At 43.0% G+C, this 20619-nt stretch overlaps 1 protein-coding gene across 2 annotated transcripts; it reads left to right on the forward strand.

The window, feature by feature from the left end:
• The first annotated feature begins 25 nt into the window (after window positions 1-25).
• Window positions 26-19541, forward strand: LOC138205250 (SPARC-related modular calcium-binding protein 1-like). Of its 2 annotated transcripts, none has more exons than XM_069161044.1 (11): window positions 26-4133; window positions 9447-9621; window positions 9903-10133; window positions 10333-10386; window positions 11076-11123; window positions 11857-11937; window positions 12121-12313; window positions 13396-13469; window positions 13580-13673; window positions 15252-15604; window positions 18941-19541. In XM_069161044.1, the coding sequence occupies exons 1-10, from the start codon at window positions 4053-4055 to the stop codon at window positions 15601-15603; spliced, it is 1383 nt and encodes a 460-aa protein (XP_069017145.1). In that variant the 5' UTR covers window positions 26-4052; the 3' UTR covers window position 15604; window positions 18941-19541. The 2 variants fall into 2 exon arrangements, with proteins under 2 accessions (XP_069017145.1, XP_069017146.1); XM_069161045.1 differs by lacking the exon at window positions 26-4133 and adding an exon at window positions 5551-7849 and having other exon boundaries at window positions 8265-9621.
• The last annotated feature ends 1078 nt before the right edge of the window (window positions 19542-20619 follow it).

Here is a 20619-nt window from a genome sequence, read left to right on the forward strand (position 1 = left end):
GGGGGGGGGCAGGGCGTTAGGCGGGGGGCAGGGGGTGTGGGGTTTGACGTGGCGACTGGCAAGGTGTGTGTATTAGATCCTAGAGAGATATATGCTGCGGGGTCAGGGGCCAAGAGGGGGGGGGAGGGGGGGGGGTTGACCAACCAGAGATAAAATGACATATTTACCCATAATTCCCATGTTGCTGGATAAGGAGACCTGTCTAACCTCAGCTCTTTCCCTCCTCCTGTCTTTATTTCTTTTTTCTTTTTTGTTTGGTTTATTTTCCTGGAGCAGGTGGCGGGGTCGGGGGACGGTGGTTGGTGTGTGTGGGGGGGTGGGGGGCAATCTGGGCTCGGCGCTGTACATACTTATTTTTTTCAGTGCGAGAAATTACACACACACACACACACACACACACACACACACACACACACACACACAGTCCCAGGCGTTGATAAATAATCAATCGCAGGCTTTCCAGTAGGGCAGAGTAGAGTGACCTTTATTAATAAATAAAAATAAATAAATAAAATGACAAAACAGAAATTCCAAAGCCAACGACGGTGACGGCAGTTTCACCAGTGGATAGGTTTGAGCTTCAAGAAGTTTTTTCTTTTTTCTTTTTAGCGATGGGAAATCCTTAATGGAAAAGTTTAGCTGATGTTCGTGTATTTAAAGGCCTTCTCCTGTACAAATCCCATGACAGACAGCACCATAATTATCCACAAATATTTGCTTCTGTGAAACTATTCTTTTTCAGTTGGGCATCAGGTGCTTATTTAAATACAAGAACTATACATTTGTACAAAAAGGTAAGACTGTAGTAGTCAAAGTTAGTCAAGTTTTATATACCAGAAATCGCGCACACATACAGAAATATATATATTTGTCATGGATGCATTTGATTGGCTGAATGAAGGTTCTTTGTGGATTTTCTTCTTCTTTTTTTTTTTTTTTAGGGTTACCATGGTAACCGCACTGTAAAGCGCTCAACAAGTGACATTTGGAGAAAGAAAAAAAAAAAAAATGGTGAAAGTAATAAAGTAAATAAATTTTAAAAATCTTGCCTATTGGTGGCTGCAGCCCTGTCCCTCTCTCTCTCTTCACTCTCTTCCTTCATCACTCCCCCCACTTCCTCCTCCCCCCCCTCACCCCGCCCCACACTCCTCCACCCCTCACCCCGCCCCACACTCCTCCACCCCTCACCCCCTCATTTTGTCTCTGAAGAGAAGGGGGAAATAATTTACTGCAACGAAGGGGAGGGGGGGGGTCTTTATATAAACATTCCATTATGTGCTAAAAGGAAAAAAAAAGGAAATTATGTTTAAAAAAAAAAAACAACAAAAAAACAAAAACAAAAAAAAAACTATGCAATCATAATGTGTTCAATATCGGAGTTCTGGGGAAAGTTGTGGGCATCGATCAGAGAAAGTTCCCTCTCCAAATTAAACGGACGAGTTCTCCGGTGTTTGTAGATGGGAGGGGAGGGGGAGGCGGAGGGAGGGAGGGAGGGACGGACAGGGAAGGAAGTGAGAAGAAAAGACTCGGACCAAAAGCTTGTGTTTCTTTTTTTTTTAATATTATTTCTCTCTCTCCCCCCCCCCCCCCCTCCCCCCCTCCCCCCGCGAGGTTGGAGAGAAATGAACTCTGGAATTGTGATTTTTCCTTTTTTTTGTACTCTTTAATATCAAACCTTATCTGCTGTACTGGAAACTGCAACGCCTTCTGTCTCTAATGATAAGTGAGTTTCACAAAGCACACATAAAAGTTTCCTTACAAAATACCTCTACATGTCTTGGTGATTTTTTTTTTCTTATCTCTGTTAAACCTTTAAGTATGTAGGAGGACCTACTGGCAGAAATGTTTTCCGTAGTGTATAATAATCTGAAAGTTGAGAATTGATGTGTTTTTGCCACCTTCGAATGAGACCTTCTTATCTCGATAGGAAGCAGGTCCTCATACGTGAAGCCTGCCTTGTTGCACCACCATGTTTCTACAGGAACCCAGAAGGGACAAACCAAACACTGGTTCTAGAGACCTTATATTCTCTTAGGGAAGGCTTAGGCGAGGTTAGCTGGGAGGTATTCACCTGGTTGCAATCTGCACTAGCTGCTGCTAAATCCTCCATACTGCTCCTCTAAGATCAGGTTTCCAGTGAAAGGTCTGCTGAAACAACATTTAGTCCGACTCGAAAAGTTTGGGTTCATTTTCTGTTCAACTGTAAAAAGAAACTGTAAAACTGATTTTTAATGTCTTCATATTGGTTTTAAGCTTAAATGGCTTTAAGATAATATAAGTGACCATTTCATGCACAATTAGTATTCTTTGTTTATAAATATATTTACTAAACAAAATGTCATTGACTATTTTCACTTGACACGAGTGAGTTGAGAAGGTTTATAGGTTTTGTAGGACAGATGGATGTAAAGTAGAACTTAACTTACAGGCATATTTAGTATTCTTTTTTTTAACTTATGAATGATAAAGTACAACTTTTCATTCAGGCAATAATCTATAGCCCACCTGTTGGCCATAATGCAATTCTGTCAGCACACATGAAAAGTATTAAACCGATTCCAACATGTTTTTTTTTAGCCAAGCAGGCAGTCAGAGTTTCTTGTATAAATAGTGAATTAAGACCGTTTGAATAAATGCTCAGACTTTACAGGGATTTTTGTGGGCGGCAGGAAAAAATGGTACAGTTCACTCTGTGTGCAGTAACACATGAGTACAGATGTCGAGGTGGCAGGAGTCCCACTCCCTGTTAGTCCCCGCTCCCTGTTAGTCCCCGCTCCCTGTTAGTCCCACTCCCTGTTAGTCCCCGCTCCCTGTTAGTCCCAGCTCCCTGTTAGTCCCACTCCCTGTTAGTCCCACTCCCTGTTAGTCCCCGCTCCCTGTTAGTCCCGCTCCCTGTTAGTCCCACTCCCTGTTAGTCCCACTCCCTGTTAGTCCCCACTCCCTGTTAGTCCCCGCTCCCTGTTAGTCCCACTCCCTGTTAGTCCCGCTCCCTGTTAGTCCCGCTCCCTGTTAGTCCCAGCTCCCTGTTAGTCCCACTCCCTGTTAGTCCCAGCTCCCTGTTTGTCCCACTCCCTGTTAGTCCCAGCTCCCTGTTAGTCCCAGCTCCCTGTTAGTCCCACTCCCTGTTAGTCCCAGCTCCCTGTTTGTCTCACTCCCTGTTAGTCCCAGCTCCCTGTCAGTCCCAGCTCCCTGTTAGTCCCACTCCCTGTTAGTCCCAGCTCCCTGTTTGTCTCACTCCCTGTTAGTCCCAGCTCCCTGTTAGTCCCAGCTCCCTGTCAGTCCCCGCTCCCTGTCAGTCCCCGCTCCCTGTCAGTCCCAGCTCCCTGTCAGTCCCCGCTCCCTGTCAGTCCCAGCTCCCTGTCAGTCCCTGCTCCCTGTCAGTCCCCGCTCCCTGGTGTACTTCAGTGTGCAGGCTGTACGGGGTTTTAGCCAGTACTCCAACTATATGTCACAACCGACTTCAGTCAGCATTTAGGTCAGTTTGCATCAGGTGACCAAAATGTGACACCGGTGAACTATTTCATCTGGTTGTTGTTTTTTTAACTTTTAGTGCCTGGATTAAGCCGTCTAGGCTTAAACAGCTTTAAATTCTTATGTTTTCAACAGTGACTGCGGCTTTACTGTAATCAGAAGGCGCGTGTGGTTTAACGAAGGCTCAGACTGAATCCAAATATGTGGAAATGGCTTTTAAACAAATAGAAGAAAACAAAAAGTGAGGTGGACCACCGCGAGCAGCTGTTGGTTTCACTTTCTGGGTTGCCTGAACTGTGTTTTGGCACGAGGAGAGCGGAAATGGGCTGTACACTTTGGAAAGGAGAGGGTCTGATCAGCGCGTGCAGCACACCCAGACCGACCGCGAGCAGCTCGGTGACGACCGAAGACGTGGCGCTGAAGCCGTGAAACCGTCCTCGTTTGCAAAACCTTCCTCATCCTCGTTGACGCCCTCCACACTGGCTGTGGCCGCCCCGCGCGCTCAGCGGCGGTCAGAAACCTCGGAACAGCAGGGAGCCGGCGGCGCGCGGCCGCTCCTCTTCTGCTCCGCCGTGGCAGGGATGATGCTCGCGCTCACCTTCACCTGCCGCGCGCTGCTCGTCCTCTTCCTGTCGGACTCGGTTCAGACCGACAGGACGCCGGTAAGACCCGAACTCTGCTCACTAACACGTTCCCGGTGGACTAAAACCAGGCAGGCTGACGCGGCGACGCGGACGTGTGACACTGCAGGTGTTTATCAGAAATGTAGTTCGAGTACATTTAAAGTTGATATTAAACTTGTAGAACAGTTGACTAAACTACCAAACCTGCACATTTGCTCAAAATTGAATTAAAACCAGAATAAGACTTTGTCATTTTAATCATATTCCACAGCAATGTATAGTTGGGGAATAAAAAAAAAATTCACAAGAACTGGAAAAAACACGTTTATTATTTATAATTTATGAATGTGGTTTCTTGATAGAAATGGTCGGCAGATTGTGTTGATACTTTACTTTAAAGTACTTTAAATGGCTTTTAATGTTTATTTTATGTAGGTCTAGGCCAATGACCAATAATCATCTGTAAAAAAAACAAAAAAAAACGAAATGCATTGAATGTTATTTTTATACCTTGTTGAAATCTTTGTTTGTTTTTCTGACTTTATTGGCTCCTGTCTGAAAATGTAGTCTCATGTTCCCAAGTTTTAAAACTCTGCTAAAAATCACAAGTTTATAAGCTGACAAGTGTGGCTATTTTTTTTTTCAAGCATGGAACAACACATTCAATACAAAAGAGAAGTGACTACCTTCTATAAAGGTTGTTTTTTTGTGTACTAGAAAAATTTGGTGCTTAGAAAAAGTCCTAAAGTCCAGTACATTGACCTAATGGTGCGAAACTGCTTTTAAATATTGATGTTGATCTATTAGTTTTTCTGTCATCTCTTTTTTTATGTAGGCTGCATTTACATGAATTTTCCAGAGAAACGGGCTACTTTAAGATTTAGTTCGTTTCATTGAGTTTGTACTGAAACTGCAGGTTATTTTCATCAAACTAACCTTTAAGTATATCATTTCCTTCAAATGCTAAAGCTGCAACTCTTAAAGTTAGGAGTAAAGCGAGTAAACAAAAAAAAAATAAAAGCTTAGTTAAAGGACATCAAGCCTAATAAAAAAAAATTAATAAAGTGGTAAACCAAAATCCTTCTATCAAGTGCTTAAAACTTCCAGGAAAAACAAGATAAAGAGCATACTTTTCAGAGCTATAAACCCCTTTTTAAAAACAATCTTGCAGATAGTAAATGGTAAAAAAAAAGTGTGTGTGTGTGTGTGTTTAATTGTGACCTGGCCAGCAGTCCCAGAAACACTGGCATTATTTTGGTTATTCTGGCCGCATCAGAGGCGATGTTTTGTTTCAGCATTAGGTTTGATTTAGACGCTTACCCTGGTGTCTGTGTGTGAGCTTCCCTGGAGGACAACAGAGTAACACCAGCCAGCAAAACCAAACCACAAACACACACAGCGCTGCCAAGCAAATATTTAAGCTGCTACTCGGGGAAAACGCAGCTGTGTGTGTGTGTGTGTGTGTGTGTGTGTGAGAGAGAGAGAGAAAGTGTGAACTCTTATGAAAAAGAGCCACAGTGATCCCATCTTATATATTTAACAGTGTGTGAGACATATCACAGCTACCTGGGTAAACACAACAAAAGTTGCTCGTTTTGAAATGTAAACCTATTTGTGTGGATGTAGCCGATATAGGTGTTGATATTTGGTACAGAATGACCAGTCGGGTATTTTTTTCTTTTTTAAACTGGATAGCCTGTGAGCAGTTTGGTTGGTTGTGTACCCGAAAGCCACACTTGAGTAAAAGTACAAAAAAAATCTTATCAGAAAATAACTTCAGTTAAAAAATAATAATTAGAAAATGACTTAAAGTATCTGATAGTCACTGATATTAAAAGTAAAATGAAATGCTGTTATTGACACTGTAACACCTGCTGAGCTGAGCCACTGTGGCTACAAGTGAATATAGAAATAGGATTAATGTTCAGTTGTCCTGATGTTGTTGCACCTCCCTAGAAACCGGCATCCCTTTTTAACATTACTGCTAAAAAAAAAAAAGTTTTCAAAGTTTTGGTATCCAACCTTCAGCTACTACCTTTTTGAAACATCTCTTATCTTCCTTCTTTGCTGTTTTCTATCTACCGCTGTACTGGATGGAAAAATATACAAAACCCTGACGGCCGTCGTCCCCTGAGTGAGCCCTGGCGGCGTGTTGTTAAATCCTGATGCCGAGCAGCGCCGTGGATCCGGGGAGGAAGATGCTCGTCCCGGGAGTCCAGCTGTCCAACTCTCATTACATCTTCTCCCTTATTTCCCTGCAACACACTCTACTGACACCGACCGTTTCTCTCTGTTAAAATAATGGGTTCAAACTTTACGGTTTGTAAGTGTCATCAGAAGAAGAGTGACTGTCCACAATTTACAAAAACATCTTATAAACTCGACTTCTTTTTTAGGCCTCTGCAAGTTGACTTTTCTTTCTGGCATGAATTAAACCCAGCGGCCAGAAATCAATCTGAAAATTGAGTATATGGTTTGGAAATGGGTGCGCAGTTAATGCAAAGTGCAGGTAGTTTGCATTTAATGGGCTAAAACGTATAAAAAAAAAAAAAAGCACTGAGCAGCACAGTCTCACTCTGTGTACCTCGCAGGAATATTATGGTATGGTTCTTCATCGGGAGAGTGAATGTGTGCTCGTGTGCCTGTCGCATCGAGCGTGTGCAACACGCGCTGAAGGGTGTGTACACACACACACACACACACACACACACACAGATCATTTCAGATTCAGAGTGTGTGTGTGTGTGTGTGCCTGCTAATGATCTGCTGCAAACAGATTCACAGCAGTACAGGCGGTTGGTTCAGATCCCGTCTCCGGGTGTCAACGGGCCTTTCAGCGACTCTGTTCCAGGCCAAACATCACATTTCTCAAAGCTCAGGAGATGAGAGTTTTAATGTTTTCCTACAGCTGCCGGGCCGGCGGTATATCTGGAAGGTGCGAGGCACGAGGAGACAGTGGCGGCTTGTTCTCGTTTTCTCTGCTTCTCCCTCACTCCCTCTCCCCTCCTCCTCCCTCTCCCCTCCTCCTCCTCCCTCTCCTCTCTCTCTCTCTCTCTCTCTCTCTCACTCACACACACTCATGGCTGAAGTTTTATAGGTCCAAAAACATTGGTGGTGATTGTTTTAACACTGAGGATATTGTAGTTGCTGTAGTCTTATGAGACGGACAGGAAGTCTAGTCGACCCAACACTTTGCAGCTGGGATCAACCCCCCTCCTCGCCCCCCCTCCTCACCCTACCCCCTCTCCTCCTCCAACCTCCTTGTCGTCCTCCTCGTCATTATCTAAAGCATCTGCGCCCCTTTCTTAATTCCTCCAGTTGAACATTTTCCACGTTTCCCTCCTTTTCATTGCTCTTTTTCTGCCTCTTTCACAACCAATCCTTCTTTATTTTTGTCGTCTATCTTTAAAACACCCGTCCTCCCTGCGCTTTTCTTTTTTCCTTTCTTCTGAATTTCAATCACTCATATTTCCTCTCTAATGCTGCCTTTGTTCTCCCACTGATTACCATCTATTCTCTCCCTTTCTTTCATAAATCCTCCCATATTCTTATTTAACGTTTTCTTGTTTTATACTGATGACTTGACAGGAGGAAACTTATAATTTAAACTGTCAGTAATCAGAAAATTCTTCACCCTGTCATCTGTTTGTAGGATTGTTGTGGTTCAGGAAGGATTTGGGCTGACGCCACATCTTTGCTTCGCCTGGATTGGCTGCGATGTGTCAGATTTGAGCAAAGCAGAAGTCTTCATGGATGTTAGTTATCATCCTCCACCTCAATGATCTAAAACTTCTATTCACACAAAAGCTTCATGCCTTCGTTCATGAATTTGTTAAAGATCCGTGTGAATTTTTTTCAACCTTTATTGGCAATTTAGTTCAAGAAAATGCATTGAGATAAATGAACATAAAGCTAATTTGGTCTTTTCCCTTGCTTCGTTATATTTGAGGTAGCCTTGGCTAACTACGGTTAGCCTCGCCACCTGGCCAGATTGGCATGTTTGTGTCATGCAATGACGTCATCGATGCCACAATTTGTTGTCACTGAGCAGTATTACAAAGTCTGTGGTGTCTGTGCAGTTATAACATCATAATAACATCATAAACAACATAATATAATTAATGCACCGACATTACAGAGGTCTCATTCACTTCTGAATTATGTCAACAGTGTTTGACACACCGTGGCAAACTTACTCACGTCTCAGAGGTGCGTGTGTGCGTGCGGACTGACAGAACAAAGAGGCACTGATGAAAAGTGAGGCAGGTCAGTAGCCAACTCTGATGTGTGTTTTAGGTGATTTCAGTGAGTGTGTGTGGCAGCGTGACGAATCGGTGTATATTTGCAGAGACGTGTGCGACCCGACCCGAGAGAGTCGTCGGGCACCTGGAGGAGCATGTGGGAGTAATTTAGATCATCACGCTCGCCAGATCCTCCTCCCGTCTCCCCCTCTCTGCTTGTTTCTTCTCCACACTCCTTCTTTTTTTGTTCCTTGGCTTCTCCTAACCCCGACTCTTCTTCTCTTCCTTTTCCTACTCCTTGTTCCTCGTTTCCTTTCCTCCCCTGTTCCTTGCCTCTTCCTCTCTCCTCCCCTCTCGTCTTTCTCATTCTTCTCAGTCTAAGATGCAGAATCTGACCCACTTACAGATTTCTGCAAAGACTTTAAACCAATTTAAGCTTAATATTTTTTAATGAACACTTATATTCTAACGAATTTGGTTGGTTTTACACAATAAAATGTCGTAGCAGTAATAATCCTCTGAAGTCTATTCTTCCTCACTTGTGCCAATGTTTGAACTTATCAATCAAATCAATTAACAGCACTCGTGAAAGATTATTAGGTTGGTCAGTTCTTATGAAAGGGAATTGTGGTATATAAAAAAAAAAAAAGCTGTTGGGAAGAAAACACGTTTCCATTGGCTGGTTCAAGGTTTTCCCCAAAAGTTATTCCAACACGTTTTGCTGTCAGTGACTCATTTTACATTCCTTCAAAACCTCCTATTTAGGTTGAAAATGTCAAAAATGTCACTCTGCCTGTGTGAAAGCTTCTCCTCTTCCTCTCCTCCCGGCAGCAGAGGCAGGAGATGCACTCACAACTTTTTCTCTGTGGGAACATGTCGACATTCTCGCCTCCAGTTAGTGGAAGTTTTGCCAATCATTAGTTTGCAGGATTGGAGCTCTCATGGGTAAAACGCCAAGTGTAAGAAAAGACGCTCTCCTGTTCTGGAAACGCTGCGACTGACAGACTATCTTCGGTGGCGGGTGGAAGATCTCTGCAGCAAGTAAAAAAAAAATATATATTTTTTTTTAAACAGTTTGAACATGAATTGTTTATGCCTGTGTGTTTTGCAGCCTTTCCTGATCACTGAGAACATGTGGCCTCGTGGTTGTGTCCTGGACTGCCAGAGGGGGCGCCACAGAGCCGTGTGCGGCAGCAACGGCAGGCTGTACAAGTCGCTGTGTGCCTTTCAGAGGGCGCAGTGCATCAACACGCAGCTCCGCCTCGCTCCCCGAGCACGCTGCTCAGGTACTCCACCTTACAGTTAATGTCATCACAACCTGTTTGTAACATTTCCCATCATGCTCTTGTGTTAATGCTGTATTTTCAGTCACTTGTGTTTTTTGTTTAGAAAGTTTACCACATTTCATTAGATAGAAATGTTCTTTCTTATTAAACAAACTGCTCTTACTTCTCGTTGTGGAGACATCAGCAGTAGTGTCTGTGTTGTTTTACAATTTATTTTTAACATTTTTTACATTTTCCACACTTTTACACACGTGGATACTAACTCCCTCTTTTCCTTTTAGATCCGATGCAGACAAAGTGCCAGCTGGCCCAGGCTCAGGGCCTGGAGGCCAGAGCCCACGGCGATGGCCACGTCAGTCCTACGGCTGCCATCTTTGTGCCAGAGTGCGGTGCTGAGGGTCACTTCCTGCCAACACAGTGCCACAACCAGACCGGATACTGCTGGTGCTCCACGCCCGACGGCAAACCTGTCAGCGGTACCACGGTCCTCCATGTGATGCCCAACTGCACCGGTCAGATATACTTCATACATATATAACAGACCGGTGGCAAATTAAAGGAAAAACTACCTTTGTCACTATAACAGCATATGACTTCTGGACTCATCAAACAGGTCCTGTCTTCATTCATTTCAATTATGAGGCCACAGTTCTGCTCCTGAAATGTTGTGTGTTTTCCACTCAGGTGTTTTTCAACGTGTTTTTCAAACAGATCACATCACCACGTCGGTGCAGACCACCGATACAGATTCAGCTCCCATCAAAGGTAAAAGAGAGGTTTGAGCTCAAATACACAAGTTGTGCTTTTTTTTTTCTTCTTCTTTTTTTCCTTTGCCTGACACACTGATTGTTTCTCCGCCAGACACCTCTGCAGGCACCTGAACCTTTACAGGCCACGCCTCCAGAAATGTCTAATCCTCATCTAGTTCTCCTCCGATTCTCTCTTTTGTTTTGTAATTCAACTTTTTACAATTAAACTCTAAAAAAAAGATTGAATATAAGACATAAAACAAACAAGGAAAAAGGTTAATGCAACAAAGAACATTTTCCGGTGTGTTCTCGTTTCCTGAGGACCTTATTTATTCTGCAATATCAGATTTTCTAAAGCCGCAGTCTCCGTCGAGTATTTAATCCTTTCTGTACACTCTGGTCTACGTGGTCTCCTTCGCTAGAACATCCTGTTTGCTGCAGTAACGTCTGTTTCTGCTTTAATAAGATTTGATGGCACTAGCTATTCGTCCCCTAACACATGCACATGTGTGGTTGCTGGTAAAAGAGCTTCTTTAAGGTTTTTCAATACATCTTTTCCAAATAAGTCACATTTCCAACATTTATGGCCCTTTTTATACAACTTCAGCGATGTGCAGTGTTTGCCATATTGATCTCAGGTTTTCTTCTACTGCTGTTTCTTCTCTTATTTTCTTCTTCTCTTCGCCCTCTGGTCTCCTGCTGCAGATGGAGATGATGAATCTGGGCCCACGGTGGACCCCAGAAAACCTGCAGGTGACAGACAACTTCTTTTTTTTAAACAAGGATTTTTGTGTTGCATAAAGCAGTTATCTTGAGTCATTTAGAGTTTACATAAAAACAACCGTGCTGCACCTGCACTGTCTACTCACCACTAAATTAATTTCATCCAATCTATTCCAGACACTTGCTATTACTATTAATTAAACAGAATAAGGGAGACGGGCTATTGTTTGTCTCCCGTCAGACTGATTTACTGACTAGGCCTAACAACCAAAGCAAATACTCAAAAATATACAGCACATGTTGGTACCTCATGTCTTTTTATTCAAATTAGCTAAAGGGGGCCTTAAAGGACCACTAATTCATATTTTTCATAATTGAAATATAAAAGCCCCAAAAAAGACTTTCTCATCAGCACGCAGCAGACCGACCCAGTTGAAGATGAGATGGTGGATGTTAAGAGACCAGTTGTTCTTTCACAGTGGGAGCGAATCCTTTGGTGGTTTACAGTCGTCATGCTCTGATGAAGTCGAAGGCTTCCAGACTGCAGCAGGCTGAATGCACTTCACACTACATGACTGATGCATACGAGAAGTCCAAACAGTTATTTAACAGCTGATCTCTCTACCACCGTTACATCTTCTTGAAACTCTCTTGTTGTTGGTTTGTTTTGTGCCGTGTGCAGTTTATTCATGTCACATTGTCGAGCTGTTGTTTACAACAAGTAAACAAGCAGAAATGATGGTTTCATCGTGTCTTTGTTTAGAGCTGACCGCTCCTCCGTTCTGGGTGACCATCCTCATGAACTCTGACCCCAAAGGAAACCGCTCAGTCAGACGACCCACCGGTAAGAGTCCGTGTGACGTTTACACACCGTTCGTTAACAATATTCCTGTTTCCTTCAAGTATAATTACATACAGTAGATAGTACACTATAATATGAACATTCAGAAATATCCCTTCTAAATATGTTGTAGAAATACATATTCTGTGTGTGTGCGCGCGTGTGTGTGTGTGTGTGTACACACAGACAGTCCTCAAACGTGTGAGCGTGAGCGAACGTCACTGCTCTCTCAGATTCGTCCGGCCTGGCAGGAGGAGCGTTTCATCCCAGAATGCACTGCAGACGGTCGCTATGACGCCGTGCAGTGTCACACTGCTACGGGTTACTGCTGGTGCGTCAGAGCGGACAGCGGCCGGCCGCTACCAGGCACCTCTGCACGGTAATCAATTCATTCATTAGTCATTATTAAATTATAAACTCGGTCCTGTAACTCTGTTTGCTTTCCTCCTTCTTCTTCTTCCTCTTCTTCTTCATCTTCGTCATCGTCTTCTTCTTCTTGTTTTCCACCACATCCTCTCCTCTCCGGATCTGACTCCTCGTTTATCTCGGCACAGAAGCATTTCATCTTAATCAACCAATTTTACACCAATTACTGTCACTGCTCCCCAGGTGGTTTCCCCTCAAAGCAAAGACACAGAATAAATCAGAATAAATAGCGGTTGGACCGTTCTGTTCTCGGTGGTTTTATCAGCGTTATTGCTGCTCAACTGCTCAGGAACTCCCGAGTGGAAAGTCATGGATGTTTTCTTCTGATGGTTTTGAGTCACTGATGTGAGAAAAGCTCCCAGTTGTGTAATAGTTTTTTTTTTTTTTTTTTCCCTCTTGATGAGCTGTAGCTGGTTGTGTTTAAAATGTATGTAATTTCTTTATGCTATTTACCAGGTGAAAAATAATTAAATAACACATTTGTATCCCCCCTCTTGGCAGATAATTAACTTTTTACCACCAGTTTTAGCATCACATTATCAGAAGAGAAAAAAATATTTTACATTTCTGATCGATTTAGAAAAGTCATCTCGAGAAATCAAGTTTATTTCTCCTTTTCACAAACATCCCCACCTGTATACACTTTGATCCAATTACCGGAGACCTAATTACCCCAGAATGTATTGATTTGGTTTTCTGTACACAAGTGAGCTGAATTTGAAAGGCGCATGTCGAACTTCCACAATGTTAGTGTAATAAAAAGGGTTGTAATTGATTACACTTAAATTCACTTTATTGTAATTTGTTTATCTTTCAATATCTTATTGTTGTTATAAATGGGGTGGCACCTTTCAGTATAATATAGTGAAATAAAGTTTATTTCATTCCCTGGTGTTTAGATTTGGATTTTTGCCTTTTTAGAAAATGAAATCGATTTTGTGATATTTGACTTGAAATGTAAGCAAATGTGCAAAAGTTCTTGCTGAGGTGTGATGTTGGTTTATTAAAGGTTGTTTATTCTGTCTGCCTCTGCAGGAATCGCATCCCAGACTGCACCGGGGCCGGGGAAGCATCAACAGACAGGAGGTCCAAGGAGAAACCGCTACCTGGTAAATATGACTGTAACGTTTTCATCCTCACGAAGAAACAGGTGATCTTCATCAGTCAAACTGCAGATATTCTGTCAAACATTGTCACGTCGTTTATTGTGTTCCCGCAGGGTGTCCCGGTGCTCGTAAGAAGAAGTTCCTACAGACTCTGATCAGAGTTCTGCAGCTGGAAGCTGAGCATGCTGGGAGTCTGAGTCCATACCAGTAAGTCTACCTACTACTTACTGTACTCCACAGAACATGTGGTGATGAGGGTGAACTGGTGTTTATCATGTGGGGATGATTGAAAGAGTCACTATTGACCGATTAGGACATATTTAGTGAATATTAATGACAGAGTCGTTCTAATTTCAGCTCCTCTCTCACTCTTGTGTCAGTCGATGTGTATATAGTTCATGTGTTTTTTTGGGCATGTTTTATGTACAGCCTTGATATTAGTTTTTGTTTACCTGGCTGCTTGACAAAGTGAGAGTTTAAAAAAACATCTCTATTAACTTTTATAATAAGAGAAACAACATAAACAACAACAATAAAACATACACAGTTTGAACATCTGCAAATAAATTAATAAAATAAATAAAAAATTAATGAGGTGGGGGGGGGAAGTAGAACAAATGAGCAGACACGTATGACTGGGTTGTACTCTGCTCATACTTTGATTCACACAAACACTGATTTTCTAACATTACAAAACATTTTCAAACTGTATTTTTGACCATCCTTCCCACCACAACTTTGTGTTCTGAACTTTGTGTGCAAGCTTGTGTAACGTGGCGTTAAAAACAATACAGGAAATCTGTTCATGTAAATTAAATGAGGACCAATGATTCAGTCTGGAAATGTGCGACTTGCTTCACGTTGGACTTTAAATGGATGCAGATATGTTGTTCTGAGGCGCCGCTCAGAATAGCAAACGAAAACCTGTTTCACGCATCAGTGAGCGGCACAGACTTCGATCACGTACCTGATAAACTGATGGAAACACAACGAACCTCATCTGTTTCCTTGTTTGGTGTTTTTCAGTACTTACCTCATTCCTTCCATCTGGTTTTCTCTCAATGCACTTTTTCAGGTGAACTTCCTGTTTTCACCCTCTTCTCACTTTTCATCCGTCTGTGTCTCATCCGTCACACACACACACACACACACACACACACACACACACACACACACACACACACACACACACACACACACACACACACACACACACACACACTTCTCCCTGATAACTTTGCTGTGTAATGAATTCCAGTTTTGTGTTTTGGTCTGTTGTTTTTTCCTCGCTGTGTGACTGATAAGGAGAAAACGAGGTGCCGTGACATCAGCTGATTTTGTTTCCCATGATATTTATTGAGTTGTGCAGGAACACTGAATAGAAAGTGGTGGGTTATATTTGATCAAGGTGTGAACATTCAGGAACGCTTTGTCAGATGTTATTGCAGGAGTCTGACAACACCTCGTTGAAGCCGTCTGCAGTGTAAAACAATATTCTCACTTTAATTGCTGACTTGAAACCAACACTTTTTATCAGGTTTATTTCAAAGAGAGTGAATGCATAAGGATATCGTTGCAAAACAACAACTCTTAAACCGTGTCCTAAATTCTAGTTTTGCACCCTGCTTATTGCCTCGTCCCAGTCTGGTGATTTGTGTTTCTTTAAATGAGGTTTTGTGAGAACTTATTTCAAAGAAGAAACTGAGTTACTTCCTGTTCTTTATCCTGATGACTGGTGTCACTTAAATCTCACTTTTTGGGTTTTGTGCTGTTTCTTCCCCTCAGGGCCTCGAACACATCTCCTTCCAACTCTCCCTCCCCACCTCCAAACTCTCCCCCCTCTGCTGCTCCTCCATCATCTTCGTCCTCCTCCTCCTCACCTCTGGGCGTTGCACCGTCCGCTGCTCCGGAGGCGGACGGGTCTTTCCGGCCGGAGGTGGTGCTGCGATGGCACTTCGGTCGGCTGGACGTGGACTCCGACGAGGTGCTCAGCGAGCGCGAGGCTCGACCGCTTCGGCAGTTCCTGCGACGGAGGCTGAAGCCGCGGCGGTGCGCCAAGAAGTTTTCTCAGTACTGTGACAGGGACGGAGACCGAGGCCTGACGTTAGAGGAGCTGAGGGTCTGCCTGGGCCTCTGAGGTGAGTTAGACCCACGTCTGTGTGTGTTTCCTACATGACCTCAGTATAATAACCTGTCGAGTCTCAGGACCCACGTCGTTGTTTTTGCATTTGGGTTACGACATTAAATCACAACCTAAATTTTGAGCCACTCAAATTTATTTCACAAACCGACGCAGAGCAATACGCACCGCCTTCATGCAGTGTAAAAAACAGGAAATACAAAAAAAAGTGCAACAAAAGTTCAAATAGGACTAAAAGCCCAATGACATTAAAAGTCAGACTTCCCTTAAACTATGAACATGTTTGCTTTTCAAACAAGTTCAACTCGCATTTTTTTTCACATTCACAACCCGCTCAAAATGACCCTGTGACCCACGTTCGGGTCACGGACCACCAGTTGAGAACCATTGATTTCAAGTATTCATTGATTCAGTGTTTCACACTTTTTCTCTGCATGTCACATACCTGAAATGAAATACTTCAGCACCCTAAAAGATTGGGATGCAGTAGAGTGGATCTGAGATGCATTAGATTAAAAACTGTTAGTTGGGGAGAGTTATTCAAAAAAAGAATATTTTTAAATAATAAATAAATGGAAACATTGACCTGTTTCATATTTCCCCTCGCCTGTTATCTCATGTTACCGTGAATGAAGCTATAACTTTCCAATATTTTCTTATTTAGCACTGATCAAAACGGTACATATTTATAACCAGAGTTGAATTAACACTAACCCAAGCAGTTGCTGGCTACATAGCAACCGAAAACCTAATATCATCTCGTATAATCTCCAGTGAAATGCAATAAAAAAATAAGAGCTGGCAGCTGGGCCACCTTTCGGTAATGAAAATAATGTGTTGATGTCAGTGGTTTAGTCGAGCAGAAAGCAGTGCACGTGCTGTGAATGCGGCACCTCTTCAGAGCCAATCAACCAAATAACCTGACTCAGAGCAGGTGCAGCGGCTGGCGCAGAGACAGCGAAACGCAAACTCACTCTGTCTGCAGCTGGTGCTCAGAGCAAACATGCTGCTTTCAGCTATTCATATTTTCACCTGACGTTACACAAATATTTTGATCCGTAGGGCATCTCTTTTAAGGCCACACTCTTTGGCTAGGCTTTAATAATGAAAACAATCATTATAAACTCTATTTGTATTCCGTCTTTCATATAAAAAACATGCATTACAACAAGAAAACATAATAAACAGATATTGAGGAACATAAAAACATTTTGTTTTCATGATACTATCGTTCAAATCGTTTGTGTCCTTTGTCGTCCAATGAAACGTGGCTTCTATTCCTGTGTTTACTGGAGTGCTTAACGTGTCAGCAGTATGTTGTAGATGCTTGGGGAGAGTCTTAAACGCTTTTTATACTTGAATATATAACCGTGTATCACACTTTATGAACTGATCATATCAGAAATGAATGCGTTGGAGTGAGTTGTTACACAGTTGTTACCACGCCACCCGATTGGTCCGCCGGCTGAGATAAAAGCGTCTTTTTCCTCCCGTTCAGGTTGTTTTGACCGTTGATCCCAGGAGAGCCGCGCAATATCGGGCCGTCTGCCAGAGAAATTACAGCCGCGGATGTCTGAGGGTTTATGTACCTTCACGAAGTCAAAACAAACGTGGGCCGCGGTAGAAAGGCCCGCTTGTCAGTGAGCTATCAGTCACAGCTCGGCCGTGACACCGGCTCACTAACCAGGCAGCCGCAGGCAGACGTGACAGCTCGAGAAGAGAGAGAGAGTGTGTGTGTGTGTGTGTGTGTGTGTGTGTGTGTGTGTGTGTGTGTGTGTGTGTGTGTGAGTGTGTGTGTGTGTGAGTGTGTGTGGCGGCAGCAGCAGCAGCAGCAGCATGAGTCTGGGCTTCATTATGAATTTATAAATCTCAGTAACTTACTATTCGACTTGCTTCGGATAAAGAGTCTTTTTCTACATGAATATTTGTCATTTCAAAACAAAACATCTGCTTCATAGAGAGAACTTTGTGTTTTATGCGGTACGGTGGAGACATTAAGGAGAGAAGGCAGAAAAACATCATGTTTGTCGTCATACATTTTTAACTTTACATTCACTAAAATGTACTTTTCATCTAACTGAAACATTTCATCTTCCAGGACTTCAATAGACTAATTGCTAGTTCATTTATGAATTACAAAGTAGTTAAGCTATTACAACAATGGATTTTTGCTCTGCAGCATTTAAGATCAAACTGTAATCACACTGTAGTTAGAAAAATGACGACTATAATTTAATTAATTCCACAAAACAAGTGAAACGGCAGAAAAAAAACAACATTTTATTATTTATTTTGACTAGTTTGTGAAGTAAAGGCGGTAAAGGACCCATTTAGGGTCCAGCTCTTCTCCTTTGTTGGTGTTATGTCCATAAAATGGACTTTGTTAGCGACATGTTTTGTTTTCTGAGACACCATCAGGAACCAGAAAAAACAGCAAGAAAAGGTTTGTAAAAAATGACTTTATCGATCAAACTACTATTTTTACAGGTCAAGAGTGAACTTTGATGCTCAATATTGATGCTTTCACTGTTAATATCCAGGATTTTATCGGATTATTGACTCGTGATTTTAATGAATCATCTTTAAAGGAGCAGTGTGTAGGATTTAGTGGCATCTATCGCGGCGAGGTTGCAAATCGGAACCAATTGAATACTCTTCGCCGAGTCCGCGTTTTCTTCTTCTGGGCTGTTGTGGAAACCTGGCGGTCTCTGTGGAAGAGGACCTGCTCCCTACGTAGACATGAAGGGCTCATTCTGAGGAAACGGCTTTTGTGATTAGACTTTGACGACGAGAAGCAGCTTCACACGCTCGAATGGAAAAAGGTGATAGGAGAGGATCCCTGGAGTCGGGATGCTGACGGGGAGGAGGCGGAGACTTCGGTTTAGACTCCCTGGACGTCTAGGAAGAGGAGGCGGTGATGGTGAGGAGGAGGGTTGCACATCAGTTAAATTAAGTTTAAGTGCGAAGGTATGAGGAGGAGGAGGAGGAGGAAGTTCGACTCGCAGGAGAGAATTTATGCCGAGAGGAGATGGAGCGGCACGGGGGAGCAGGAACTGGAAAATAAAAAGTGTAAGACAGATAGGAAGGACGCGTAGGGAGAGGAGCAGCTGAGGATTCAGAGATTGGAGGGAAACGGTGATTTAGAGCCGCGGGAGGGGGCGTTAAACCAACGAGTGTGTGGGAGAGATAGCGGTGACCTCCGGTGGCGAGGGAGGAGGAGCAGCAGCCTCCCCCGAGACACCTGCCGACATCCAGTCGACCGAGGAGGACACCGGTCTGCTGAGTTTTTCATGTATTTACAGTCTCACCATTCATTTCTTTCGTTCTCTTTCAGAGTCAAAGCAGCAGAGAGAGCGGTGAAGACAAATCGCCCGATACCAAAGGCCAACCTCGTTCTTCTCCCCCGTCTCCTCGTTTCTATTTATTCATCCGTAAAATCATGAACGTTTCATGGCAACACTCATAAGAGACAAAAACAAAACTAGCATCTGTTGTCCGACTGTCATCACTGTCATTTCTCCATCAGCTTTAAAGCTTCTTAACCTCTTTTTCCTTTCTTTGTTTCCCACCTCTCATTCTTGGTTTCTTGATTTTGTTCAATTGCTCCTTTTCCTTTTTCTTCTCTCCCTCTTTTTGTGACTTTTCCTTTCCAAACCGGCCTCCTTCCCTTCATCTCTTCTTCTCCTCTCATGTACATACTTTCATTTATTACATTCCCAGCATATATTAATAGTAACACATTTTGATACACGTGTTGATGTTTACCACATAGTTTGTTTTGTACATTATATCTTAGACTGCATATCATTTTTACAGCCTTTTTTGAAGACACTATATTGTCCGCTAATTGACTGATTTGTAACATGTTGAAACGCCAATCTGATGAAAGTGATGTGCTGATGTTTGTGTGATTTGAATAAAATCATGTCGTGGTCCCATTTCCCGTCATCTCAGCTGTGATGTTGTGAACATTGTTTGTCTCGGCCGGCCGGTAACGGTGGCTGGGAACGGAGTCGCTCAGTCGTTTTGTTTGGTCTCGCAGGAAGGCTGGTTGCCAGAGTAACCGCTGCCCTAATCGTTGTCTCACAGTAAACAAATCAACACATAAACAGGAAACAACAGAGACATAGCCGGTCTCATCCCAGACAAGGAACCTTATTTCCCCAGGTGCTTTAGCTCCTGTCAGACAACATCACTGTAGCTAAATGTGATTGGACGGGACATTAACGAGGCAGCGGGTCCTCCTTTCCAGTGTGTCCTCCTCTTCTTCTGTGGTGTGCAGATGGAGCCTGAAGGGCCGACATGACGGTGCGACCTTTGTGTTTCGTGCTCTAACAGCACTGCAATCTGCTGCAATAACGACCCCCGAGGACGAGTAGAGATAGCAGACACGCTCAGCCCGCGGAGGTCAAAGGTCAGCACCTGCGGGGTTTTTAGTGGCTCTGGAAAAAAAGAACAAAATTACAGAATAGGGAAAAATATCAATCGTAAGGTTTTAGTAACGATGACATTATTCTTATTTGTAGAAACTTCAAACCCAATTACAATCTCTCTAAAGCTGGTAGAACTGACGCTCTGCTTGACAAACAGTTTGTAAAAGTTGACTTTTCTGTTGATGAACGAACAGACTTTCATTCGTGGCAGAGTTACATAAAGAAGAGGCTTCTTGAGGCTCCTTGATAAAAACAGGATGTGAAGCGGTATTGCAAGACCTTGTCATATCTGCCAAGTGCCTGTTGAGCCAGTGTTTCGCTGTCGTCGGGCCTTCCTGTCCTGAAACACAGATCGACGGTTCGGTTCGCTGTACCTGTCGTGGACGTGTCTCCAGGTCACTCTGCAAAGAGGAACTCCTGGTGAAACTTTTCTCTTCCTTCCAGATGTCATACAGACAGTTTCTCTCTCTCTCTGCTGTCAGGATGAAAAATAACTGAAAAATACTTATATATATATATATATATTTTTTTTTTTATTCGTAAATGGTTTTAAAAAATGTTGCATCACCAGCAAACTGTA

This window comes from Embiotoca jacksoni, unplaced genomic scaffold (assembly GCF_022577435.1).
Source record: "Embiotoca jacksoni isolate LCO1_2020_lvr unplaced genomic scaffold, fEmbJac1.0.p SCAF_28, whole genome shotgun sequence".
In the NCBI taxonomy this organism is placed as follows: domain Eukaryota; kingdom Metazoa; phylum Chordata; class Actinopteri; family Embiotocidae; genus Embiotoca; species Embiotoca jacksoni.

What these genes read in the sequence shown, in the direction of transcription:
- LOC138205250 (XM_069161044.1), top strand. Translation starts at nt 4,053, where the DNA reads ATGATGCTCGCGCTCACCTTCACCTGCCGCGCGCTGCTCGTCCTCTTC. An exon ending in TGTGATGCCCAACTGCACCG is followed by an intron (nt 10,134 to 10,332) that starts GTCAGATATACT and finishes TTTTTCAAACAG; the next exon opens with ATCACATCACCACGTCGGTG. An exon ending in CTACCAGGCACCTCTGCACG is followed by an intron (nt 12,314 to 13,395) that starts GTAATCAATTCA and finishes CTGCCTCTGCAG; the next exon opens with GAATCGCATCCCAGACTGCA.